The sequence below is a fragment of the Cavia porcellus genome, unplaced genomic scaffold (assembly GCF_034190915.1).
Source record: "Cavia porcellus strain 051 isolate PalLab524CR breed Dunkin Hartley unplaced genomic scaffold, mCavPor4.1 scaffold_1, whole genome shotgun sequence".
Classification (NCBI taxonomy): domain Eukaryota; kingdom Metazoa; phylum Chordata; class Mammalia; order Rodentia; family Caviidae; genus Cavia; species Cavia porcellus.
Genome location: NW_026947484.1, coordinates 17,491,875 through 17,519,289, shown reverse-complemented (window position 1 = coordinate 17,519,289; position 27,415 = coordinate 17,491,875). Strand labels below are relative to the sequence as shown.

The 27,415-nt window shown below is 39.6% G+C and overlaps 1 protein-coding gene across 3 annotated transcripts in view; it reads left to right on the top strand.

The window, feature by feature from the left end:
- Pax3 (paired box 3) overlaps positions 1 to 26,290 on the top strand; it is an 89,933-nt gene extending 63,643 nt beyond the window's left edge. For 2 of the 3 annotated variants that reach the window (XM_005001033.2, XM_003463989.2), the window contains exons 6-9: positions 5,929 to 6,094; positions 7,006 to 7,220; positions 24,023 to 24,269; positions 24,759 to 26,290. In XM_005001033.2, the coding sequence (XP_005001090.1) occupies positions 5,929 to 6,094; positions 7,006 to 7,220; positions 24,023 to 24,269; positions 24,759 to 24,793 (663 nt within the window). In that variant the 3' untranslated portion in view covers positions 24,794 to 26,290. The remainder of the gene's footprint in view (positions 1 to 5,928; positions 6,095 to 7,005; positions 7,221 to 24,022; positions 24,270 to 24,758) is intronic. The other variant, XM_063245816.1, reaches the window with a different exon arrangement.
- Positions 26,291 to 27,415: the final 1,125 nt, after the last annotated feature.

Sequence of the window (27,415 nt, the reverse complement as noted above, 5' to 3'; positions counted from 1 at the left end):
AGCTCATGTGGCTCAGTGAATGTCAAAGGATAGTAATAATGGCCCCTTAGCTTTCAGAGAAATGGGATCAGACCAGTAAAGAGCACTTCATATTTTTCCATACAGTGACCTCCTCTCCAAAGCAGGGACCTCATTAATGTAACAGCTGTCTTAATGTGGCTTTAACCCGGTGACTCTTTACATTCCTTATGGCCGTGTTAGTTCCCTTGAGACACATCATGTCCTGCACCAGGCTATGATCTACAGCCTAACAAATTCCCTAGAACACCCAGCATATGGATCTTTTACTTAACCCAGCAGGGAAAAGAAGGGAGCAGTTAATCACTGATTAAAATGCCAGTACAAAATCCTTTCATTTTTAGGAGTATCTGGGAAAGCAGTAGCTAAGTCAGTGCCCTTTGAGTGATAGCCAGAAAGTGCGAGTTAGTCTAATTTGGGGCACCTGGGAAAATCCAACCCTACGCCCCCCAAACTCCCAATCATATCTACATTTCGTTATTTTTCCTCCTGAGGAAAAGTTGTTCTAGAGCTCTTCTGGATAGAGATGAGACAAAAGCTATAATAATTTAGGGCTTTGTCAGTGTTTCATAAAAATTCATTTGACAGTAGCTGTTTTGTATTTCTCTTGGCTAAATCTGAGTATAAAATCTAAGAGCTGCTGTATACCATAAACCATTAGCCTGTGAAAAACAAACATCAACAAAAAAGACCTTTCACTGAATTCACTGGGCTAGTTTTTTGACGCAAATAGTGAAAAATATTATGCTTTTTAAAGCACAAATTACTTGCAGATATGTGTGATGTGTAAAAGTTTTAATAATCATTGCAGGAAGCAGGCAAGTATCTTACCAATGAGCAGGCAAAAGACAGGGTAGGAAGCTGTTTGTGGGATGGCATTGACCCAGGAGTCAGAATCCGTGAGTTTTGATTCTAGTTTGCTAGAAGTGTATTTTTTAAGTGAGTCTCTTTGTTCTGCTGGGTTTCAGGTTTTTGTTTTTTAAATTTTAAAAATGTGAGGTCAGTTAAATCAAATGGTCTCAGTCTGGGTGTATAGAATATCAGGATAATCTTTGGTGGACTCTACGAGATCTGGGATATTTGAGATTTATATACAATGTGTGTGTGTGTGTGTGTGTGTGTGTGTGTGTGTGTGTGTGCAATGTATGTGTACATGGGGGTTAACTAGGGAAAGTAAAGTGTCCCTGACCTTCATTGTATTCTCAGATATTATCTCCCACCTGCAAATTAAATGCTACTAGGGTAAATGATCTCTTAGGATCCATTTGCATCAATAATTTGGGATTCTCAAGGAATCCAGTCCGGAATTTATATAGTCCAGAAGTTAGGATAGGTATGGAATGTTGTGAACTCCATAAAGAATCAAAATATGGTCAACCCACAACTCTCTGCGGGAGTTTGTTCCTGAGGTATCCCGATGTGCTTGTGTGTGCTTTTGCTGTGCCCACAGCCCCTGCTGATCTGCTGTCCACACAGCAGACAAAGCTGCATCACAGTAGTGAGTGGAGGACAGAGGAGAGCATGGCACGGGAAAGGAAAGGAAAGGAGGTCGCAATGAATGAGACAGTCTGGCAAAACCAACAGCTGGTCCCCAACTTCCCTGCTTAGAAAATACTATATTGCACCATCAGAATCACGGAACCTAGTGTTGAATCTAGCATTTTATAATCCGGTTATAAATTCTCTTTCTAAGGGTTGAGTACTACATTCTCTCTCTATTTTTTCAAATAGCATTTGAAATAACCATCTGAAATAATGCAGGTTTGATTATTTTGAGGACACAAAAAATGTGAGCTAGCAATTTATTGATGAGCAAAACTAGGCTGACAACCATGGGACAAGTAGCACTAATCCATGAAACCGTTAGCAAATTTGACCTAAGCCTCCAATCAAGGCAAACTGGCTCTCAATTATTTGAGGTGTTCGAGGTACTTTCCTACTGACCCATTGGCATGAAGGGGTTTGGCTGTAGACCACAGAGGGAAAGCCTTTAATTCCTGGCTTTCTCAGAGAGAAACGTCAATGTGAAAATTTTAACTTAATACCTAAAATTTGTTTAACACATGGTACCTCCTAAATTTTCTCTAAAGGCTTTCATTCTATTGCATTTTTAAATTGTTATAATTTTTGTAAAGAAATATGTGTTACTTTAAATTGTTATAATTTGGTAAATGAATATATATATATATATAGTTAAACTATTATAATTTTGTATATATATATATATATATATATATATATATGATCTCCATTTAGATATGATCTCTATTTATTTATTTATTTTTTGGTACTGGGGATCGAACTCACAACCATGCGCTTGCAAGGCAGGCACTTATGCCGCTGAGCTAAATCCCCAGCCCATGTGATCTTTGTTTAGCAGGTAAGAAAACAGAAGCCCTCCAAATGTTAAGCAAACCATTCAAGATCACAGTAGTGAGTGAGGGTGTGGAGACTGAACTATTTGAATAAAAAAGTATTCTTATGTCTTTCATATGAAGAGTACTACATTTTCCCCAGTTTATATTATCTAGTGCCTGAATAAATCATTTTACTCATGAAGAGAAAGACTCATTAAAATCTTATTCCTCTTTTGTAATTCACCATCCCCCCCCCCCCGTTATCATGGTGTTATGAGGATCTTTCATCCAATTTAAATTTTGCCTCAAAAAAAAAAAAATCACTGGACATTGTATTAGCCCAGAAATCCATGGAGTATTATTATTTTCTAAAAGGCATGGCTATAGCTTTATGGCTGAACTCATGAGGAGACATATAAGGAGAAAAGAGTCCAGAGGGCAGATGGTAATGTGTCAGTCTGTGGCTTACAACATGAAATAAGCACTTGTTTTGAGTGTGGTTTGATGTATTTATTACTGCAGAGCAAGCATAGCTAATTAATAGTGTGTAGCAAGTTACAGAGCAATGTGTGCGTCTGCTCTCTCTTCTTCCCCATGCCAAGGGTGGGGTGGAGGACCATCGAGCATACTTCAAGGAGAGGAAACTTATTTTGGGTTAGAGATGTTGAAATTATACCTCGCAGGTATGTACTTGACTTTGTAAAACTTGTTTTTGCGTTACTGGAAAAAACATTGGTAGAAAGCTCATTCTCAACTAGCACATTGGATAGTCCAAGGAGGTTTGCTTGTATTGTTAGTGTTATTCTTTCCAAAATGGGATTTCTGGATTGGAACTGAGTGACAAATATCTTCCATCTATTTTTAGATAAACTGAGTCTTATACATTCACACATACATGTCATTAAGCTGATTATCCATTAATGGCTTATTAGGGATTAGCAATTAGGAGGACTTCTGAGTGTCAAAGGAATTATTTTTTCAGCTAACTGTAGAATCATAACAGCTTTCCAGTAATATCATTATGTGATCCTTATAGGAATTTATAATGAATGTTGTTTCAGGGGCATTTTTCCCTACCAAAATTGAAGATACGATTTTCTTGAGTTTCCAAGTACAATGAAGACAAGGACTACTTCCAAGTTTTCAACTTTAGTATATTTTTCTTTTCTTGCTTTGTTTGGCAGCCCAGCTAGTTCTAGAGAATACAGAAGGTTGGTACTGGCAAGATGTTTAAGAATTCTGGTTAGATGGTCAGAGACAAGCAGAGCAGCCTCATTAAATCCAACTTTCCTCAGCAGCAGTCCTCTGGATTTATTTAACCTAAACTTAAATATTTAACTTCTTTCCTTTTCAAAGCTTAAGCCTTCTGCTGAAAATCTGTTCTTAAGTATAGATTTGTCTTTCAATTATTTATCTTCGTCTTTTTGTCATAGATATAATAGATATTGTATCATAAACATAAGAGTTTTTAAAATACAGCTCCTAGAATCTTTGATATTTATTTGTCATTATTTTGGAAAAAACGAGAACAACTTCCCAAATCCTTACATGTCTAATCTGTATGGATTTGATCTCTTGAAGAAATTTGTAGAAAGTTGTGATGTTCTTCCTTTTACATAATTTGGGGAATGATAGAAATTTGGTTCATGGTGTAGTTAGAAAGAAGCCTGAATGAAAACTAAGTTGAGATTGAAGAGGAGGCTGGGCATAGCTGCCCTCTGGGTAGATCAAACCTGGTTACTTATCTGAAGGTTACAGAAGGAAGTTGGCATGGACAACTTCATTGTGTGCTTTGATACAATGGAAGTGTAGGTTTCTGAGTTCGTCATGGTGGATCTCACTACTGCCACCGTGGTGGTAAATGCACACGGCATGACTGAAGCCGTATCTGAACTTTTGAGAGTCCCATTCTCCTCAGAGTCTAGCACATAAAATGAGATGCACTGGATATAGTTGATTTAGAAAACTATGAGGACCCTCTCGTGTGAGTTGGAAATGCCTCTTTAATCTTGAGGTTTTATAATATAAAGTTATGACTGCAGTGGGTGATACAGCATGAAAATGACCCCCATTTCCCAACCTCAGCCTTTTCAGGCTAATGCAGTTTGTTCCAAGAAATAGTTTTCTTCCTGTAATGCTTCTAGAAAATTGTAACAGACGCTCAGACTTGCAAAGAGAAAACACAATTGATGCAGGTCAAATGTTGAGCATCGCTCATGGTTCTGTTATCTCAGGTGACAATTTATTAAGTAGCGTGCTAATTCAACTATGTACCAACATATGGAAAATATTGACTTACTTTATCTTCCTGATGGAAACATAAGGATTTATTAAATGCTAATATTTTGGGGAAATTCAAACCACTTTCTGGTTGGAGGAGACAAAACACTGTGTAGCAAATGCTTGAATGAGTGTCAGAAGGTTGACCAGATGCCTGAGTAAAATGCTTGCTAACTTGGGTTTCCTACTTTGAAAAGAACAAATTTGCACTTCCTAAAATTATATGATGTAAGCATTACAGTTACGTTGTGTAAGTGTTAACATAGTCTTCAGAAGAAATCAAAGCTAATCTGCTTTTAAGGTAGTCTAGTCTTTCTGTTTTGTACTGTGACCTCTGTCTAGAGCAATCTTTCATTAAAATCATGTCCAAACTCCAAAATGAGCTGAAACTTGGCCTTTACTTGTAAGTTGTCCTGATTCTCTGCACTTCTAAACACGGAGCTTCTTTCTCTAGTGAGTAACTGTTTTGGTCTCCTTGAATTCTCCGTGAGCCCCCATAAGGTTGTTGGAGTCTTAGAGTGCTGGGTCCTGCCTTATTCCTCTTCTGTCCCCACCTAAGCACAATACTTTCAAGTCATGTTCCAATAACTCTTGATATAAAAATTAGAACATCTTTAACTGGTATAAATCTTTCCTACCAATCATCATCTGTATTTTACATACAAAATGTTTTCATGTTCTCAAACTCTTCTTTGTTGCTTACTTCCACTGAGATCAGTTCAGTATCTCACATGGTAAGAAACACTGTAACATGACTCCATCTATTTATCATGACTCTCTAGGAGCTGTACTCATAAAGACAATGGTAACAGAGAGACTGGATGATAAAAATATAAAACACAATGCTTAGTGTATGCAACAGGCAGTGACAGATTTAGGACATGTGGAAAGTGAGAGTCGAAGAGGCTCATGGATCTTCCTTGAAGGTTGTAGTTGTAGTTATCCAGGTGGGTGGTGTTGATGGTTGTAAGGAGGTGTTCCAATTGTTCCCACACCTGATCAGTGATCTCTGCCCAAGGTCATCATGAGGTTCACGGGGGTTGCTGCTGGGCCACAAAGGGTCCTCAGTGCCTTGCTCTCGACCCCTGCCATTAACTCCCCTTTCAACCTGACAGGGCTCCCCAACAACACCGAAGGCGGGGTGGGGGTGGGGCTCTCGCGTCTACTTGCCCTGTCAGTAAGAGGTCTTTAATCTGTTTTAGCATGAAAAATTCATTAAGAATGTACCATTATTTCATCAGTGAAATCCTCAAATTTTAAATTAAATCCATAGGTCTGGTTTAGCAACCGCCGTGCAAGATGGAGGAAGCAAGCTGGGGCCAATCAACTCATGGCTTTCAACCATCTAATTCCGGGGGGATTCCCTCCCACTGCCATGCCGACTCTGCCAACATACCAGCTGTCGGAGACCTCTTACCAGCCCACATCTATTCCACAAGGTATAAAGAAGGAGAGTCGAGGCGATTATACTATAACTTCCAATTGTTTTCTCTGGTAGATATGTTATATAATTAATTCTTTTTACGATGCTGACAGTGATGCCGTTTGTATGTCAATTATTGACATCTGGTTGTCCTAAATGTTCCGTCACATTTCAGAAACATAGCTTGTTCCATTTCATATCTAAGTTCCTCTAGATAAATATATATATTTTATATTTGAAATTTTGATATTTTATTACCATTTTGATATAATAACATTTTGATATTTTAAAACAAAATAACCTTCTTAAATAAACAAGGGGTTTTCTTTTTTTGTTAAAAATTTACTGCTGAATTTGTGCACCAGTTTCACAATGGTTACTAACTGCAGTACATTTATACACTAGTTTGTAACTGACTGAAGTTCTGTGATGGTTACTAATTGCAGTTGTAATATAGAGGAGTGGTTTAACAAAGTTCCTATTTCTTAGCACTTAGAATTGAATGGGATAATTTTAAGTTGCGAGGCTCAAGTATTTTGGATTATGAAAGGTAGCATTTGAGATTGCTATTGCATTAATATATAGGCACTGTAAATGTGCATTTGGTGACATACTTGAGACTTGCGGTTAATTGTCACGCTGATTAATGGCATTCACTGCCAAAAGATGTTTGTTAGCACTGCAAATGTGATTTCTGCATTCATATTCTGGGTGAATGTATAGTGAGAGTATGTACCTGAGTTACGTACTTGCAAATATGCAGAGGTAGATGTGGTTGAATCGTTCTACACCTACACGTTAGGTGAATTATCTTTGGACCTCACCGATACATGCTACTGATGGCTTGATGACTTGTGGAATTTTGCACCGAACTGGCTCTGCTGGCCTACGTAGAACCTGCCTAGCTGACAATCTTCTTCATTTCAGCTGTGTCGGATCCCAGCAGCACTGTTCACAGACCTCAGCCACTTCCTCCAAGCACCGTACACCAAAGCACTATTCCTTCAAACCCGGACAGCAGCTCTGCCTACTGCCTTCCCAGCACCAGGCATGGATTTTCCAGCTATACAGACAGCTTTGTGCCTCCGTCGGGGCCCTCCAACCCCATGAACCCCGCCATTGGCAATGGCCTTTCACCTCAGGTCAGTCCGTGTCTCTAGACAGATGATTTGCTGTATACCAGAACCAAATAGTCAATTCCCCGAGGCAGTAGTATAATGAATTGCCAAATTTAAACCATAATGTATTCTTTATACAAGCCACATGATTTTAGTTTTCTAGTTTCCTTTCTTCTACCCTTCCTACTGGCTGCAGCAAATGTTGTAGCTTAGACTTAAAATTCAAATGATTCTTAATGTAATCTCTGAGACTTCGTGTTTGTACTTAGTTGTTGAGGCCCTTGTCCTGTGTCTTCTCTATCCGCAGCTTTAGGTTTTGGTTAAGAACCTCACCAACATGATGGCTTTAGTTTTATTTCTTGTTTTAAGTGAAATTTGTTGAATGGTCAGGGTTTTGAGCAAAAGCACCTGATAAGAAAATAGCAAAGCTTTGACCCGACAATCTGAGAGGGAGAAGATAAATGATGTGGAGAGAGACTGAGCTGATCACCACAGCACTCTGAAATAAGAGAGTTATAATGCACAAATTAGGAGAATTACTGCTCTTTGGGAATATATAGATATTTGAATGTTGTAATTGTTTTTCTAATTTGCATTGGACTATGAGCTTTTCTTGAGAGATCATATTAATAAATTGCCTTGATAATTACATGTCAGAGAGATGGTTAAATTTCTTACATGTGGCATCTGTCTGAGGTTGACATTATTAGCAGTTGTTTAAATACAGATCGCTTGATTTTATTAGAGAGCAGTTGGCCCAGGTGGCGAGAAGAGCTCTCCACTAAATTTGGAGAAATGTCGCAAAGGGGTTGCAATCTATAATTGCAATCGAGAATCTCTTCAGGGCTGAGAGAGTGAGAGTTTTAACAGCTTTATCTTTTCTCGACCTCCTTTTTCCTCCTGGTGGTTAGAAAAACAGAGAGAAGCTCAGAATGACACAAATGAAAAGTGAAAAGACAATTATACTCAATTACACACTAATCACTGACTATCACCGCTTCCTAAGCACCAAGAGGGCATTCTAATAGGCAGAAAATGAGATTTTAATGGCACAAAGGGTGGCCAAAATAACGACTCATATATCTTTGCCTTCTTCGTTTTCTTCAACTTGTGGTGTGATTCTTAGGAGTGAGGCTCTGGGGCTCTGTGCCACTCTGATAACTGAGTAGCTGAAAAGTTCAAAGCCCTTGGAGTTGAAAAGAATGGATAGCAAAGGCAATGAAATAAACATTTTTGCCTAAAGGCAAAAGTTCATAAATCCTTTTTTTTTGTAACAGTAAATGTAATTAAGTTTCATAGATTCCTATGGCATATCTTGGTATAAAAATAATCATATAAAAAGTAGGAGGTGGCTTTAAACCTCAGCTGAAAAATGACAACATGAAAACAATTCCTACAGGACTTTAATGCATTTGATTTCCCAGTGGTGGCATTTGTGAGTATGATTTTGCATGACAATTATGAGCTTATACTGATAGAGTCAACTTTAAAAACCCCAGATTCACTGCAGATAAGCGTCTCCTACAGTTTAGACAGAATATCTATAGCTATTTGTGATTTTTTTAACCTTAGTAGTTTGTGGCCATAGAAAAGCCTTTCATGAATGTGATTTGGTGGAAAGTTTTAACAGAAGTAAACTCCAATCTTAGGCACTTCTGTAAGGTAAAGTGCAGAATCCCATCAACATTTCTCAGCATCTTATTTCAATCACAATGAAAAGAATGCAAACCTGTACTCTCTGTAGTGAAACTGCTAGTTTCTCATATATATTATTTTGTAGATAATGTTAATTGCATTGTGCTGTGTTATGTAAGCATTATATAAGTTAAATTTCCAGGGCTTGAACTTCCAACAGTTAATCTTGGACTTCAGTAAGACTGGAGATGAGTTCAGGGTTGGTGGTAGGTAGGAGTCATCCTAATATCAAGCAATGGATACAATGACATTTTTTGCTATACTTCTTTCATATTCTATTAATTACTTACTTATTACCTTGTAAATATTCAGGATATTTTGTGTTTCTATCTTATAATTCTGCCTCAAACCAGCCATAGAATCCCATGTTGTCCTCGTTCTTGTATCTTTCTTAATTAGCCAGAAAAGCAATGAGTAATACAAAATTTCTCCTTATTTCTTTAGGCAGAATTAGAGAACAAGAGAAGAAGTGAATCCATATCTTGCCAAACACTTACCAAATAATGGTGTAGGAAAATTGTGATTAGGCCTCAGATTTCATTGGAACTGATCATTTCTTAGGAATGCCCCTAGTTAGATAAGACATGTTTACACCAGTTTTTGTTAACTGGCTTTATTAAAAATAAAGAGAAATTTTAGGCAAAGGGCTTAGATCTAACAACCTCATTTACCTGCTAGCTAAGGAGAAGAGTTGGTGATTCTTTAGTTACTGCGTATGGAGAGGTGCAGGTTAACATATTGGAGTACACAGTTCTAACAATGGCACTAATGCCATTTCTCTTCTTTCTCTCCACTTATTCTTCTGTGTCTGCCCTCTGTCTGGTCAACTGTGACACAGAAGGTTCTACTGAGACCCAAGAGCCTGTGATTTGCCATCAGCAGTCGGACAGATAGGGTGGAAAATGTGCCTAGAATCTAAGCTCTAGATTTCCACTATAGCACATGATTTAGTGAAGAGGAAAATAATTTAGTAATTATTAGTAATAATTTTAAAGCAATTTAGTGTAAACTGGTTTTCTAAACTTTTAGCTTTGGGTTAAGCCCAACAAAATCTTCTAATAATGAAAGTATTGCATGCTTATTGCAAAAAATGGAAAAAATGGAAAAGTGTCTTTAGAATAGGCAAAATTCTTCCAGGGGAACACTACTGATATCCTTGCATATTCCTTTCTGGCTCTTTTTGAGCTTTAAGACTTAAAACATAATAAAACCTGATGTAGTGGTGCATGCCTATAATTTAAGCACTCTGGGAGGTTGAGGCGGGAGGACACAAGTTTAAGCCCAGTCTGGACAATTCAGCAACTCAGCAAGACCCTGTCTCAAAGTGAAACATTCAGCTCCATGAGAAGGCTCTGGGTTTGATCAAAATAAGATAAAGACGTAATTGAGATAATAGTGTATATAATTTTGTGTCCTGCCTTTTCCTGCCTGGGCATATCAGCATAGGCTTTTCTCTCCTATTAAGTTAAACTGAAGTGAATATAAAGTTTTTGAGTAATTTGTGGTCTTGTATTTTGTAGATCTCTTTGGTGGAGGTTATGTGACATATTAGAATGTGTATTTTATTTGATGTTTTCACTTATTGTTATTAAAACTGGTGTATTTTTTACCACTTGGACTTGGAAATTACGAGCTAGAATGTGTATGAAAAACACAGAATGGTCTTTCTAGTTTTTTTTGTCAAGGAGTTATTAGGAACCACAAAGACAGGCAAATCATTTCTCTGTATGTGTTGTACTTGAGCATGAGTTGGTTTTTTTTTTTTTTTTTAATGTCTCTAACATTTCTGCTTTTTCAAATGAAGGTTCTTTTAAAGCTAAAATAAAAAGCACAGGGAAGGTCTCTGTGTCACGGGAGCAGGTGTGAGGCCCACACTGGGGGAAGTCGCTCCTGTCCGGAGGATCGGGCAGCAAGCAGAGCAGTGGGTGGATGAGTATTCTCCCAGTAGAAATCTCACGATGCCAAAAAAAATTCCTCTTGAAATTTTGGTACTAGCCCTTCTGGAGCAGCTGACCCCGCCTGAGTACTACTTAGGTGTTGACAGCTTTTCCTATTCTGAGTGAATCAACAATTTTATCTGGGGACTATTCCCATTTTACTCATGGGAAAACTGAGGCCACAGTAATGTGATCATATAATGTCAGAGGAAGTTTCTGGCAGGGCCAAAAGGCAAGTCTGTCTTCCGGGTGTTACTTACTCTCCATCAGCACAAGTTGAGCATTTTAACTGCTGGTCTCTGCCACAGGAGGCAGAAGGTCCCAAGTTTTCCATGAGCTACAGTCCTGCCATCAGACCTAATTTTCCTGCAAGCCAGGATGACCCATTCTACAGATGGTGCACTCTGAGTCACATTCTGTTCCAGACTAGAGTTTCCAGGCAACTTGGAGAGATTCTCCATGATGAGTGAGAGGGTGATGGATCAAAATCCCCAAATAGTGCCACTTCTCTGGATGGCTGTCTGACGACATGACCCTTCCAGGAGATGGGATGTAGAAGGCAGGACAGAGCCCTCCCCGAGAAAAGCCTTCCACTCTTTCTGGTGAGGGTTCTCCTTGCCTGCATCAGTCAGCCTTTCCAGAAAGGTTGTGTTTGCTTGGTGTGGGGCCATGAAGGACTTGGGGAAAAAATAGACCATTTATTTCCTCTCCGTCCCCAGGGAACACGTTCCCAGCACCTTGCTACACGTGCAGGGGGACAAGGAATGCTTGCTTGGAATATGGAGTGCACAGAAATACTACCATATGCTGGAGACATGAGGCTAATTAACATTTGGACCATATTCTTCTAATTAACTTTCCTCTGCAAGAAATACTACCCTCGCTGCTCCCCCACCCCCAAAACACACATAGACGGCCCCCTAAAACAAGGCCAATTAAATTAACAAACTTATATCATTTCACACCCCACCTCCACCCTACTGCTCCGAGCCCCTCAGTGCTATGGCGACAGCTTCTAATGATCTCAGAGTGAAATGCAGTATCAGTGGGCTGCATGGTCTCTGGGAAGCTTTTCTATTGTTCTTTAGTGTACAAGAACGGGCCAACTTGCCTGTGTGTAGGGTTCGTCAACCCCTGCAAATGATTCTTCAAATGTTTTGGGTTTGGTAAAACCTAAAACACATTTTTGCCAAGCACTTTTCTTCCTTAATTTTTCAAACTGTATATTTTCAGGAAAATTTGGCCCATATGGTTTTGATTCATTTACTCTTATATCATTGACTTTTTTTTCCTATGGAGCCATTTGATATCCAGGGAGCTTTCCCAGCCCTTCCTATGTTCATCTTAAACTTTTTCCTTCTTAAAAAGAAGAAGTCCTCTTTGCAACCTCCGAGGTCATAAATGTCGAGTGTCCCTCCATTCAGCATTACTTACAAATACATTTGGTATAAATCTGGATTATTATGAATGCGTATTATGTTTAGAGCAGATGGGCAGATTTTAGTTGTTCTGAGTGAAACCAATGACAAAATACGAAAACAGGCTCAAATTACAACAAAGGTTTTTTTAAAGAATATTTAACTGTTATTGATAAATCCCCATGGTGAGTGCTATACTCAGAAGCCTCATTTCAAATTTTGTCTTGGCTGAGGAGGTAATTGAATAACCAGTACACCTGTCTTGCTTCATGGGTAATCTACTGGAGAAAGAAGGAAAATTCTCCTAAAGATTTGTGGACCAGCCTTGAACATGCTTGAATGTTTGCTGAGCGCTCATCACTCAGGAACAAAGAGGAGGTCTGCAGATCTCATCAGGTTTATTGACCATTAATCTAAATCTGGTTGAATCATCACAGCCTTATGGTGTGGAGACACTGGCTCTGAAACAGCCAGAGAGAACAGATAGATCTGTATCCTAACAAGATTCTGCTTAATGGCATCAGATGCCAGGATCAACTTCTGTTCTTATTCACATGTTACAAAAGGAAATCTTTAACTCCATTCCCCATCCAGTTGGTTTTAAAGAATAATATTAAAATGGAGATTATTAGTGTGTAATGTATGTAAATTGCATATTTGGTGTCAGCTATGCCTATTAGGCAGCTCCTCCATTTCATGAATATATGTATTAGACTATCGTGGTTCCATTTCAAATTAGATTTCAATTGCTCAGCACAGTTACTTTTGACAAACATTTGTTAATCCTGAAACTTATTAGGGAGAAGCATTTAAGTGTTAATATGTGTACACAAAACCCAAGACTGCTTTTGATTTTGCTTGTCATTTTTTGGGCTACAGTGTTAACAATGATCTCAAATTCTTTAGCCGCAAGGCAAGATGACGGCTGTGTGTTTGTTGAAGATGTAAAGAGAGGCTGACTGGATCAACTTACTGTGTGGACAGAGATAGATAGTCATTAAAAGTGGACTACTGTAAAATGACTGAAAGGGGACTTTACTGTTTCATCTGTTGCACCGATAATCTGTTTCACCATGCTTGAAATTCTTTGCCCTTCTCTCGTGCTGTTGGTACAAGTAAAAGCAGAAATGTTTACTCTTGTGGTACAGCCCCCTTCCTCTTCCAAGAGTGCAGTTTTTCTGGACTTTTGGGGCACATATCCAGAGGCTGTGTGATGCAAGGCTTGCTGATGAGCCATTTTGTTTTTTGCGTGTGACACAGGTTACAAATTCCGTGCCCTCAGCCTAGTTTTATCACTGTGAAGAACCAGAAAAGCAGGTGGCCAGCCATCAATCCATTCCCCAGCGGAGGCCCCTCATTGCATTTACAGTCTCCAGAAATTCATCTGTGGAAGGAAGGAGTGATTTTAATTAAAGAGATTTGTTGGGTGTCAAACAAAACCAGCAAGGAGAGACATTCCGAAGCCTCTCAAGAGCTTGGGCATCGTGCTGTTTTCTTTCTAATGCAGCTCATGAGCTCATTACTGGGGCTTGAAAAGTCTCTCATGTTTACATAGATTAGAGGATGTTTATGATCATAAATGAGCCGATTTCAGGGAAACCAGAAGAACCACGGTCATTTGCATATTTCCAGTCTGTCGTATTATGTTTTTGGGAAGCTCTGTCTTGTGGTGAAGACGTTCATGCTAATTAATTTGTTGAATCCATGGAGGCTGTCATTGACCTGGTGCCTTTGGCTTTGCTCTACAAGCTGTGGTTGCTACCCTTTAAGAATACGAGGAGAGCCCTGGTTTATGTCGCTTAGCCATGGGATCCCAAGTTAACTGGTTTTGGAGAACTATGAGAATAATAACAGCACGCCTCAAATCTTTTTACAGGAAGGGAGGAAGCTGAAGCCAATGATTGCATCTTCCGTCTGGCTGCTAAGTGAGCCACAAGAACTCTTTCTTGCTGAATTAATATTTTCGTGTCTGCCAAGTTGATTTAAATGGAAACTCTGTCAGCCATGTTCATCTGAATATGGGACAAATCAAATGCAGAGACTCCCTGGTGCTTAGGTCCATTTGAGTTCCTCTAGCCGTCGAGGAGTAAAAGAAATTGAGTGTGATTGCTCAGCTTATAACTAAGCTACTAGAATAAAAAGTTTTTCTTTGTAGCGAGTACTACACAGACAAGCTGTGCTAAATTCTAATGCAAGGTCTGAATCAACCCTTTATATGCGATTGGAATGCAATGTAAAGCTTTTAATTTATTACCGCATTTGCAAAATGGCAATATCTAGAAAATCTGAATACTTGCATATTTACTCAATTAGAGACTGAATGTGTGCTTTGTACTTTGGTACAGAAGGCTTGATTCAGTCATTAGTTGTATACTGTTTTTTTGTTGTTGTTTTCTTTTTCCTGTAAAGAATCTGCCTCTGCAAAACAGTCTGGGTTTCATCAGAGGTGTGTATGTTTCAAAGCAGAGTGTAATATTTTTTAAAAAAACTTATTTATTCCTGAAATTTAGCTTGAGGTCAGTGAATGAGAGCTTCTCAGATTAGCAATCCAGTTGTCCCTGCTGATCAGCAAAAGGTGACAAACTCAGAGGCCTTTGGAAACAGTGCAGTTTTAAAATATATTTCTCTTTATAGTCAACACACAGTAATTGCACATCTTTAGGGGGCCCAGTGTGACCTTACAGTACATGTGTACAATATATAACAATTAAATCAAGTTAATCGGTGTGTCTATCACCGCAGATTATTTATGATGGCACATTCAAAAATCCTCTCTTCTAGCTATTTTCAACTGATGTCAGCCACAGACCTTCTGCCTTGCTAGGACATTTGAAGTTATTTCTCCCACTCAACTCCAGATCCATTCACCTTTCTATTTCTGTCCTTCCTCCTCCGTATCCTGTTTGGCCTCTGTAATACTACTTCTCCCTCTGTTGCTTTGAGACTGACTTTTTTACCTTTACACATAAATGGGAGCCTGTGGTATTTGTCTTTCCGTACCTGACTTAGTATTTTATCTATCAGCTTCACATAGTTTTGCCATATCGAAGGGAATGTTTCTTAGGTGTGAGATGCCTGTGACACGGTGCCTGAGAGCTGAGCTCAGAGTGAAAGAGGCATGTCTTATGTAAAGCAGTGACTGTTCTTTTTTCTTATAAAATACTGATGTCTCATTTGGGAACTCAAATGATTAACCAACCATCTTTCATTTCATGTGGCTGAGGGCAGAGAAGGGAAAGGGTGGGCCTGTTATTTCTCTTTTCTTATTCTTGTGTTGACTTACTGAAATTTGCATTGATGCAAATGTGTTTTCGAAACTGTACAGCTGTTGAGTGTGGTTGTGCCCACATGCTGTCTCAGCCTGCTGGGAGGCTGAGGCGGGAGGAGCACCCTGAGTGCAGGGCCAGCCTGGGGAGCTGGGCAATTTAGTGAGATCCTGTCTCAAAATAAAAAGGGGTGGGAATGTGGCTCAGTGGGCAGGCCCCGGAGTTTAGTCCTTATACCCAAAGAAAAATCAATGAAAGTGGGCTGGGGATTTAGCTCAGCGGCATAAGTGCTTGCCTTTCAAGCAGGCAGTCGTGAGTTCGATCCCTGGTACCGATAAAAACGAAAAACAAAACAAAACAAAAAAAAAAAAAGAAAGAAAAATCAATGAAAGAACAAAAAGTAAAAACAAAAAAATCCCATCATCTATCATGCAAGATGCCGGATGAGCTAGAGGTATGATACTTAAGCTCAAGGGCAGGGGATTCTGAGGCCAGTGATGTTCTATCCATCAGGAAAAAAAAAAATCAGCACAACAGGAAGACTTAGGAAAGTACATGACAAGCTAACTAAATGATTTTGAGTTAATAATTTGCCACATTCTTTTAATCAGCCTGTTATGAAGATCTTACTTGGGTAGGGGTCACAGGAGCCGACTTAATTTCTGTAGACCACAGAGCTTTTCCAGAGACTTCACTGGGTCCCTGGGAGCTGTCAGCATGCATCAAACTATCCGTGTGATAAGTGACATGGGTGTGCAGTGTGTGGTCAAGAATGCCAGTAAATTTTTGGGTGTTCAGAAAGGAGAACACAGCATTGTTACTGGTGAGGTGCTCCTGGATTGGTGTGGGAGCAAAGAAACTGGAAAACTTTTAGCTTAATTGTGTCATAACTGCTGGTTCCTGCAAGAGTATACTCTCGTATGTTTTATGTTGGTAGTTTGGCTGCATGTTCTGTGTATCTTAAATAAATGCTTATTTCACCTTCAGAATAGCCCATGAACCAGACCAGAAAGCATTTCCTAAAATGTGTGTTTATTCTCAGATCCTGGCAAGACTGTTCCTTACATTCCATGGTTAGTAGAAGTTCATTTCCTGACACCTACTTATCAGTAGCATCCTAAAGCACCACTTGGGGTTTCTGGTTGGTTCTTCGTCTTAAGGATATGCTTTCCTTCCCATGAAGAGAATGGTAAGAAGGCATCTCTTTTACAGTCCTCAGGCGTTTAGAGATGGAGTCTTATGCTGGTGACTTTAGGCAGCTACAGAAATAGCTCCTCCTGAAAGGAGGCAGAGATTTTCTTGTTGAGCTGAGCAACTGTTTTTATTCCTTTAATTGAGCAGCATGTCTGCCTTCCACGTTGGAAAGGAACTACAAGGCGTGATCTAAATACACAGTGAATGTTTAAAAATTGTAAAAAGTTATTATAGTAAAAGATGCATGGCCACTCATCCCTTCAAATGTTCTTCCTCCTCTGAGCACGCCTGTCCCATCATGCTTGCTGCTTTCTGAAGTTGCTCTGGCAGTCTTCGGAAGCAGTTTTAGAACTCCTGTTTCATATCTTTATGAGGTGTGATAAAAGCACAGTGAAAGCTGCTGCCCAGGACCATTCACGGAGAAACAGGGTCTCAAAGCATCACTGTGTGTCCTTATCCACCTCATTCCTCAGGGCTGGAGACTTACGACTTCTGGCGCTTCCTCAGAGTGGGAATGACGGGAAAGGTGGACGCTAGGAATTGATTCAGGACCTTAAGTCACCGGCAGAGTGTACCTGAGTGCACTTCCCGAAAAGGCCTTCCAGAACTGCTCAGAAAGCGGCAAGAGTGATGGGAGGAGAGTGATCCAAGTGGAGTATTTTGAAGGGATTAATGACACTTTGGCTTTCACTGAAATAAACCTTAAAAAACTTCACCAAACATGGTAATTTTCAGTCTTACTTCGTGTTGTTCACCCAACATTCTCTGCTTGGCAGAGGCCAAGTTAAAGTTCTTAGTAAAAGTTAAAGTATTTCTAGTTTATTGTCTTATTTGTGAGGTTCAGATGGAGCTGAGCAGTTCAGGTTCAACAAAATTTTCATTTAGAAAGTATTATCAAGGAGAGTCATTCCTGCAGGTTTTTAAAATGTGGGCTTAGTAATGGGGAGTTACAGAGCATTTGTATTTACACTTATCATTTATTTGTTTGTTATTATTTTGTGGTGCTGGTGGTGGAACCCAAGGCCATACACATGCTATGCCACCACACTCTCTGGCTAAGAGAGAAATCTTTACAGGCCAACTCACTGAAATACTGTGGGATGCCTGAGGGTAGCTGTTCTTTCCTCTTTTCTATATTTAGAATCATTAAGTCCCAAAGGGTCAATTAATATTTAGCAAATGTGTTCTGAAGTAGTCAAGAAATGAAATCAAGATATATGTTTGATTTTCCACAGTCATGTTCTCAGGCGGGCTTCGAATTGGCGCTGGGTCTGAGTGTGCACTCTGCAGAGGGCTACTGTGATTGTGAGAATTTGCCCCAAATGAGAAAAGTTAACAGCAGGTAATGCCATTTGTCCCCCGAAAGAGCTGAGACTGTGTGCGGTGATGAATGAGGGTATGTGACCCACATCTGTTTTCCATTAGAATGGAACATTGCCCTGACATCGTTAGGAGCATTTGTCAAGATTCCCTGGACAGAGCTTCTGTAAATTACATGCTGCAAATGTGTCAGGGTTAGATAAGAGGGTATCATTAACTCCCCCAAGTTTACTCAGGGCCCTGTCAGTCCATCTTAATATGCCATGGGCCAGCGATTTCTCCTTCAACCGTGTGGTTGCTGTATTTTTTCACTCATAGAAGAAAAAAATATGTGCGCTATACCCTCCCAATATTACACATGTTCTTTTCTCATAAATCATATTAATTGTAGACATGGCCCCAAAGCATATTAAATGCAGGCATGCGTACATGAATTAAAACATATGAGGATTTTATTATGCCCACGGAGGCTCTAACTTAGTCAGATGCCTACCATAATCAGTGCTATACTTTTTCATTTAGGTGGAATGCCCTTTTCTCTTAATGGGCTTAAAATGAAGCCCATTTTATTGAGTATAGAAGGACCCGATGTGGTGGTCCATCACATAAATGCACATAACTGTATATCACCACATGTATGTCTTCCTTGCAAGCTATTTCTATGTCATTTTCCCAGATTTATATTTCTGTCATCAGTCTCTAAAGAATATTGCGGGTCTGAGTGTATCTTGGAGGTAGCAGAGTGCTTGCCTAGAGTGTACAAGGCCCTGAGTCTGATTCCCATTACCGTAAAAGCAAGCAAACCCAAAGTACAAAAAGAACATTGCTATCAATTTACCTGCATAGCTCTATTGAGAAATAGACATTCTAAAAAATTGATAGAAGACAGCTTTATTCTCTATACACACACACATACAATAGAGCTTAACTTTATGCAAGTCTGACTGTACTCTTTACAAATAAAACTTGGAAATACGTGAGCCTGTGAACAGCATTTGTCTGGCACCCATCCTCTTCATGGTGCATTCAACATAACTACTTGCAAAATATGAGCTAAGAGTTATCATAAAAACATAAGGACCTAGGCAGCTGGGCTTTTTACTCTCAGGTGGAGGTCAGCGTGTCCCTGCCCTCTCAGGATGGGTGACGAGGTTAGCATACAGACTTTAAGAGAAACCTCTACCTCCGGGCCACTTCCCTCCACAGCTTTCAAACAGACAGGACCAAAAATCTAATTACTTAGATGCTAATTAACTGCAGGAGGGTTCCTATGGCATTTGAATCCAAGGATATTTTCAGGAAACGTCTCTGCCACTTAAATTGAGGCTTTTCTGCTTCAAAGATAGAGTCATTGAAACTTAACTATTAGCTGACTCCCGTATTCACAAAAAACAAAATAAAACAACAACACACAAGTAGAAGTTTTTGTTTAGTTCTGGAAATAGATTCTACCAGAATAAAAGATGTAGTCAGTAAACTTTTGAAGGGAACAATAGAAAGTAAAAGGAAGGAAAAAAACCCTTTTTATATCCTACCAAGCTGTAATTCACAACGGTTTTTGGAGAAAGAGAAACTAAATGTGTGTTATTAAATGTTAAGTCAGGAGAGCATCTGGTTACTTAGGAAAATGAAAGAAAATGAAGGCATTAACCAGGGTTCCTCCTAAGGAAAGTAAGAAAAAAGAAGTGCCTAGACACACACACTAATTTGCTAAGCCATTTTAGATTTCTGATTACCTCGGAGGGCTTTCAACTGATGGCAAGACCTGACGCTTGTGCCAAGGCAAATATTTTCCGGACACATCATTTTCAATGTAAATCTTAATTTGGCCCACGGTTTTTACTTAATCTTTTATATTTAATCTTACAATAGGAAAATTAATTCAAGAGAAATATGGCATGAAGCAATTGTCAGGAGTTAGTTTCTCCTGAACCGTATAATCTTCCAATCAAGATATAAACAACTTATTTGGAGTTTTGGAACTTCAGGATGAGGCTGAAGAAAACGTCTCTAATAACCTAAATGATAGAGAAACCAACTTAAGTGTGAGCAGAAGATGGCATAGTTTTGAAGTGGTTTTTAAGGTTACTCATGAAACAATTTAGAAACTGGGTCCAGTGGGCCAGGGAGCGTTTTGGAGGTAATAGTTTGGATCTATCTGTTTCCTAGATCCCACTCTCGTGCCTCCATTCAGTGTTGTGTACAATTAAAGGGAAAAAGTCAGAACCAAAGAGCACACCTCAAGCATTTCCCACGGGAAATTCTTTCTGGTTGTCCTGTCTCCTGGAGTTACCTGGTATTTCCTAATAATATGGTCAGGTTCAATAGACAAGATTGAATTAATAGCCTTGAGTTTGTTTCTTTACCTTTGAAGATGTTTGTGGAACTAGGCAATTGTGCTTTCCCCCATTCCAAATTAAAACAAAACAAAACAATCAAACAAGAACAAAAAAAAGCCATTCCTATAGTAGAAATAGCTCATTAATGGTTTAAAAGCAACAACAACAATACAACAAAAATCCACTTTACAATAAACAAAGGTTTGATCTTAAGCTTTGAATAATAAATTGCTATAGGAAAAACACATGTAAAAGAAATCCTGATGATAGTCTTAGAAAGAATATGACGGATGACATTCCATAACTCTGCTGGGGGAGCTGTAAGACATTCATTTATCAACGTCTTTGTACACAAACAGACATTTCCATAGTTCCCCTTGAACCACACGAAACACAAAATAGCTTTCAAAGAAACATACGTAAAAGTGTAAGGGGACACTTCCACTGAGCCTGGAGGTTTTAGATTATGCCGGAGGAAAGTATTGCATTTTCTACTGACACATTTACTCCCCCTCCCATTTCCTTCTTAATTTTTACATGACAATTTCTTAAAATTGTGTATATTTCTCAGTGTGAAATATTGAAATTAAATCACCTATTTATTAATCTAAATTTTAGACCAAAGCGATGGAAATACCAGTGCCCCCTTCCTTCTTGATACGCAGTTTCAAAGACTGTTGGTTATGCGTGAGATGTGCGTATCGCAGCAGAGGTAGTAAGTGTGCTCAAGAGAATGTCTGTCTCTTGGGCTCTCTCATAGAGGCAAAGAGTCACTTTCTTTTCTTGCATCCTCCATTGCAAGTATTGGGCTCTGGTGAGAAGGGCTGTTGCTAAACTTGGAGCCCTTATTTGGGTCCTGTATGCACGGGGCTTCAGAACCACGGAGGGATTGTCATTGAGTACCCTGGAACATGGCTCTGACGATGACACCGTTTTCTTCATCTTCCGGTTGACCTATTTTAAAGTCTGAAAGTTCTGTTCTAAAATTTTTTCTAATGCAGAAACAGTAAAAAAAAAAAAATTCTATAGGAACAATATCTTGTGCTGATTTTGTGCTTAAAGGAAGGACTTGTTTCTTCTTTTTTAGGATCTTCCTGTTTTTTTCACCCCATGGACAGCTACTGCCTTCAAAGTTATGCAAAAGAGAAATGTATGGCAGGGGATTAAAAAAAGTTTATCATAAAAATGTACATATATAGCTCATGGGAGAATGTGCATGTTTTGAATCAAATCATATTCTGAGCTCTTCAGCTATAACTGTACCCAGCACATTCCATCTCTTAAAGTGGCACAACCTCAGCTGAGTTTCAAGTACATATCTTCATGAGGGATAAGATTAATTTCAAGTATGTGTTTCCTTTTGTGTCCTGTACTACTGGAATAATTATATTCTCTGAAGCAATAGTTGCAAAACTGATTTTTCTAAGTGTTAGTGTTTATGTTTGACCTTTGTCCCTATCTCTTTTTTGTTAACAAAAAAATCACAGTTTCTATATTTTAATTTTTCTGTCCATTCTTGCTCCTCAGGCCACCTTACTTTGAAAAGAAGAAAAGAAAGTTGTGCTCCTTACTTTGACACTAATGTGTCTCATTAGATAGATGTTCCTAATTTGGGCTGAAATAAAGTTATGTAGTAAATTATTGCATAAATTGAAGTTATGAATATTCCAATATATACTGTCATGTTATCAGCATAGCTGAAAGAAAGACAAAGACGAAAAATATCCATGTAGATGCAAATCCACCCAGGAGGCAAAGCTTCCCTTAGCTGTGAATCTTCCCCATTCATTGTTTTATGATTTTCACATCTTGTGATCTCCAATAAAAACAAAGCTATGCTCATGCTACCAACTATAATCTTTTTAGGATATAATTCATTTTCAGAGGTTTCAAAAAGGATGTCACACGTATCTCAAGAAAATTTGTGTCCTTGTGGTGTGTTACAAAACGTGGACAGTGTGTTGATTTCTCCAAACCTGCTTATGTTTCCACCTGCAGACATGCATGGTAACTGAAAAGGAGGGTTGGGGAGAGGAAAAGATAGTTCACAGAAGGTGACCAGGTGTTCCCGCCTCTCCTCAGTGTCTACCACCTCTTGGGTGTCATTCAAGATGGATCAGTTTAAAGCTGTAGTTTGCAAAGATTTTGTTTAGCTGTAAAATTATGCAAACTCTTCCCAAAGGAAGTTATGGAATCCCTGTTTTTCAGCCTTGGTTACAATACTTTCTGGGATTCAAGATGAGCTCCCAAACCCCAACTCTGCCTTTGATTCAGGATTCTGTGGCTTGAATTAACTTTGAGAGATAGTTGTTTTGCATGTAGCCCCAGAGCCTGTAGTCAGGGTTTGATTTCCATTTCTGCAGGACTGTTAGGGACACGTTGTGTATCTGTGAACCCTGAATTTAAATGCTTTGTAATGCATAGGTTTTCGCCAAGCTGTACTGTAGAGTTCAGCTGCAATAGCTTTATAAAAAAATCACTTCCTCTCTTGTGTGACCATTTTCCAGTTGCAAAATGAATTACCCACTTGTTTCCATCAGGAGATGCTGGTAGGGTCAGCGAGCTTGAGTTTGTAAAACACTTCACCAGGATGATGTGAAAGTTGTGCTGTTACCAGTGCCTTTTGGTATCATTTTTAAATTTATCTTACTCTCTCGGGTCGTTTACAAAGCTGCTCTTTTAAAGACTATGTTTGCCTTTCCTTTTTAACACTTGCTATTGAAAAGCTTGTCTTTCTCTCTTTGACTGTGCCTTTCTGTGGGAGGAATAGTTTGGTAATGGAGGTGGTTGTTTGGAGAATCCTCGGTTCACTCATCCCTGTTGATGCTGAACACTTTAGTGCTGGGTTAGAAAAGCAGCAGAGATGACTCTCAGACTCCCTGTGTCAAAGTAGGTGATTCAACTGATGATTATTCAGAGGGAGAGACAAGAGAAGCACAAGAGAATAGTGGGGGAGAAATAATTGCTGCTTCCCAAAACAAATGTGGTCAAAATGAGGAGAGGAGCTTCCTGGAGAGGCAACATTGTGAAAAGAACTGTGGAGGCTTTGGAATTCAAACACAGTGATTTGGGTTCCTCTGCTCAATTTCTCTTTCTTTCTTTCATTCTTTTTCTTTTCTTCTTTCTTTTTTCTTTCTGCAGTGCTGGGGATCAAACCCAGGGCCTTTTGCCTGCTACATGAGAACTCTACCACAAAGCTACCCCCAAGCTCTCACTTTGAAAAAACATACATATAAGTTTGTTTAAAATCACATGTGAAAGTTCCAGATGTGATACATGATTGTACATTTTTCTGTAAGAACAGTTATAATTTTTCTCCCTTCCTGCCACTTCTTTCCTTTGCTTTGAAAATCCAGGCTGATTTTATCACTGGGGTGTAATCCCTCCCTGACTCTCTTGGCCCTTTCCTTCCTTCTTTGCCTTTTCTCTCCCTTCCCCCTTACGCCACTCCTTTTTCTGAAACAGAAGTCAGATGTTATCATCGGGCATGATGTCATATGCGCTGCCACTTTGAATCGAGGTCACAGTCTTCAGTGTAGCTCTTTAGCAGATTTGCAAAGAAAGAGAAGTTGGACTTTCAAGTGATTCTTCCAGCTGTGGGCTACCATCTGGTCCTCCCTATACGCAAACTTCTTCCAATCTGCCTGTCTCCTTTAGGTAATGGGACTCCTGACCAACCATGGTGGGGTACCTCATCAGCCCCAGACGGATTACGCCCTCTCGCCTCTCACTGGGGGCCTGGAGCCCACTACCACAGTGTCGGCCAGCTGCAGTCAGAGACTGGACCACATGAAGAGCTTGGACAGTCTGCCAACATCGCAGTCCTACTGTCCACCCACCTACAGCACCACAGGCTACAGTATGGACCCCGTCACAGGCTACCAATATGGGCAGTATGGACAAAGTAAGCCCTGGACATTCTAGGGGTAATTGCTCTTGAGAGGGAGATAAACTCATCTCGCTTAAGAAAGAGGCATTAGCGGCATGAGTAAGCCCTCCATCTAAGTATCCATTGTGTGGCAGAGCCTGCTGATTGGTCCAGGCAGGGCTCCCTTGTATAATTATTTTCTTAAGTGATGTCAACAACATCTTGTGGTCATTAATTGCTGAGACATAAAACCTGATTGCCAGTAGGTAAAACATGAGGGTTGGCCCAAATGAAACAACCCCTGGCATTAGAAACACATGTTCTTAATGAGGTCAGCTCAGGGATCATATGGGATGTAATCCCAGGGACACAGAGTTGTGTCAAACTTGTCTCAGGAATAAAAATATTAGTCTGAATCCTTTGATACCACTGTATTAAATATGACATTGTCAGCCTGGAGCTGATATTGCCCCTGACTGGGAATTGTCCTGACATGACCTAAATACTGCCTGTGTTTCCTTGCAGGTGCCTTTCATTATCTCAAGCCAGATATCGCATAAGTGAACTGTCCACTTGGAGCTCCAATTGGCCCTGCATCCCATCTCCCCAGCCTACGCGTGAAGAATCTTCTCAGAAAAATAAATAAGTAAAAAGAAACAAGTCACCCTTTGGGGGAGGTGGACACAAAGGAAAGGGACTGATTTTTCCTTCTCCAGTAGTTGGTTTCAAATACTTTTGAATGTGTTGGACAAAAGCAGTGGAGAAGAGGAAGATCTGAGACTATTGAGAAGCAAATGCAACACTTTAAGGCAGTGGCTTAACCTGGCTGCTTATTAAAATACACCAACTCTTGACTGCTGGAGAGATCAAAGAGCTGAAACATTCCATTCAGGTGTGTGTGTATGTGTGTGTATCTGGACTGATCTGAGCAAGCCCAATGTTCTAAAATACCATAGGAGAATACTATAAAGCATAACATGTTGGATGTCTAAGGCTGACATTTCGACAACTTTAAAACTGCTCCCGTAATGAAGCAGGAATGGAGGAATCCTTAACTTCTACACACTGGAAATTGATATCAAAATAATTGCCACCATATTTTAGGAAACTAGACTTAGATGTAAAGGACCTCCCAAATAAATTATTTGTTATCGTATCCTCATTTGTAATCTAGTTATCAATAAATGTCCCGGATGCACGTCTTGCCAGTAGGATGTGGGATAACAGGAAAGAAAGCTTGTTTTTGTTTTTTTACCAGTATTGAGAGATGGTTGATGTTTTCCCAATTCACATTCATCTGGAAGCCAGCCTGGGCAGGGACAAAGGCATGGTGGCGAAGAGGTGACATGCATTCACGTATCTGCTTATCAGTGTGCAATACTGTGTACCTCACAGATGCTTTGGCCGTGGCCAAGGTGATAGAAACAAAATCAGAACTATATTTTTGCAGGTGCTTTTATTTTTGCAGCTCGTAATTCATTGTGGTAGACTCGTGATGTTCGCTATTTGCTGGACAACTGACACCCAGCTTGCTCCTTTTGACTAGAGACTACATCACAGAATAATGCTTTTAAAAATGATTACGTTTACATTCTTATCTTTTCTATGAAAGACAGGGCAAGAATAGAAATGTCCATATGGCTCTCATGTACTTTTAAATTATACAACGGTACCCAATATGAAAAGGTGATAGGAACTGAGGTTTACATATGTTTGTGTGATGACATTTTAGAATGTCAATAAATTTGTTCTTTGAAGTGTTAAGAGGAACAAGAAGGTGGGAGGCAGTGTTATTTATTTCTTCCTATTCTCAGAACCATGAATGAGGTAGGCACAAATCCATTCCTGTTAGAGGTGAAAACTATGACGTAGTGAGTTAGCGAACCTAGGCATAGTGCTGAGTTGAGTTCCTGCAGTGGACCGGGGTGGTAGAAATGAGAAGTAGTATCTTTGTGTTGCAGCCTCAGCCAACAACAATGTGTTGTAAAAATGTCTTTCATGTAAAAAGTGCAGTAAATATTTACTATTTATAATGAATAAACAGTTATGAAAACTTGCCCAACACTGCTTTTTGTGGGAAACTGGCGAATGTAAAAATAAAAAACTGGGACACGGGATGCCCCCAAAAGCATATCCTTCATTTCTTGTGTTCCTCTGTTACATGGACAGATAAGGTTACGAAGTGCACAATCATATCCCCTGGAAGATATGTCATTGAACACACTCTTAAGTTTACGTTTTCATGGGTGTGAGATCTAGAAAAACCCTGTAGTCTGCTCTCCTTCATCTGTCCTTGGTTTGCTCAGGGCTGTCATCCCACCACACTGTCACTTGGAAGCACTTTTCCTGCAGCATGTCAGGCTTCCTTGTCATCCCTGAGTGTCTTCACCACAAAATGTTTATTTGAGGCTCTCATTTTGATTTGCTTTATTTTAGAAACGTACTTCAATCTTCATGAGTTATATTACTGCTACTTTCATTCCTATTTTCTCTTCTCTTCTTCGTCCCTTTGTCTCACTCCATCCTGCCCTCTCTTTTCTCTCTCCTTCCTTCTTGCCACCTGTATTCCACAAAAGTCTAACTGCACCAGGCCTGGAGTGCAGTGCCTACAGTGTGAAGCAGAGAAGCAAATGCGGGGTTTCAAGAATGTGAGGATTGTTATTGTATAGAGGAAATAACCATTGTATCCTTTGAAGCCTTTAAGAAACGAGGAAACTGAGATGCAGGGAGCTTATCACCCAGGAGTGGAGCTCCTGGATTTGAACCCACATAATCAGACTGCAGAACCTAGGGACCAGAGCTCACATTCTCCTGCTTCCTCCAGTCCTGGTGTGGGAGAACCCGACAGTCTACAAACTCACAGTAGTACCGCTTGCTTCAGTAACTGCTGGGCCATTTGTGGCTGTTCAAGTTTAAAGTACTTCAAAGCATATAAAAATAAAAAGTTAGCTCCTCAGTGGCACACATTTGAAACATACAACAACCACATTTGGCCAGAAGCTACTGTACTGTGCTGCATTGCTGTAGAACATTCTGGAACACCACTGCAGAGAGCTGCCTTGGTCCACTCACTTAAAATCTTTTAAAAATCCCAAAGACCTGAGGACAAAAGGCAAGATTTTCTGAATAACCTGATACTCTTCTTAGCTTATACTTAACTACATTGCTTCTTTTCTAACAAT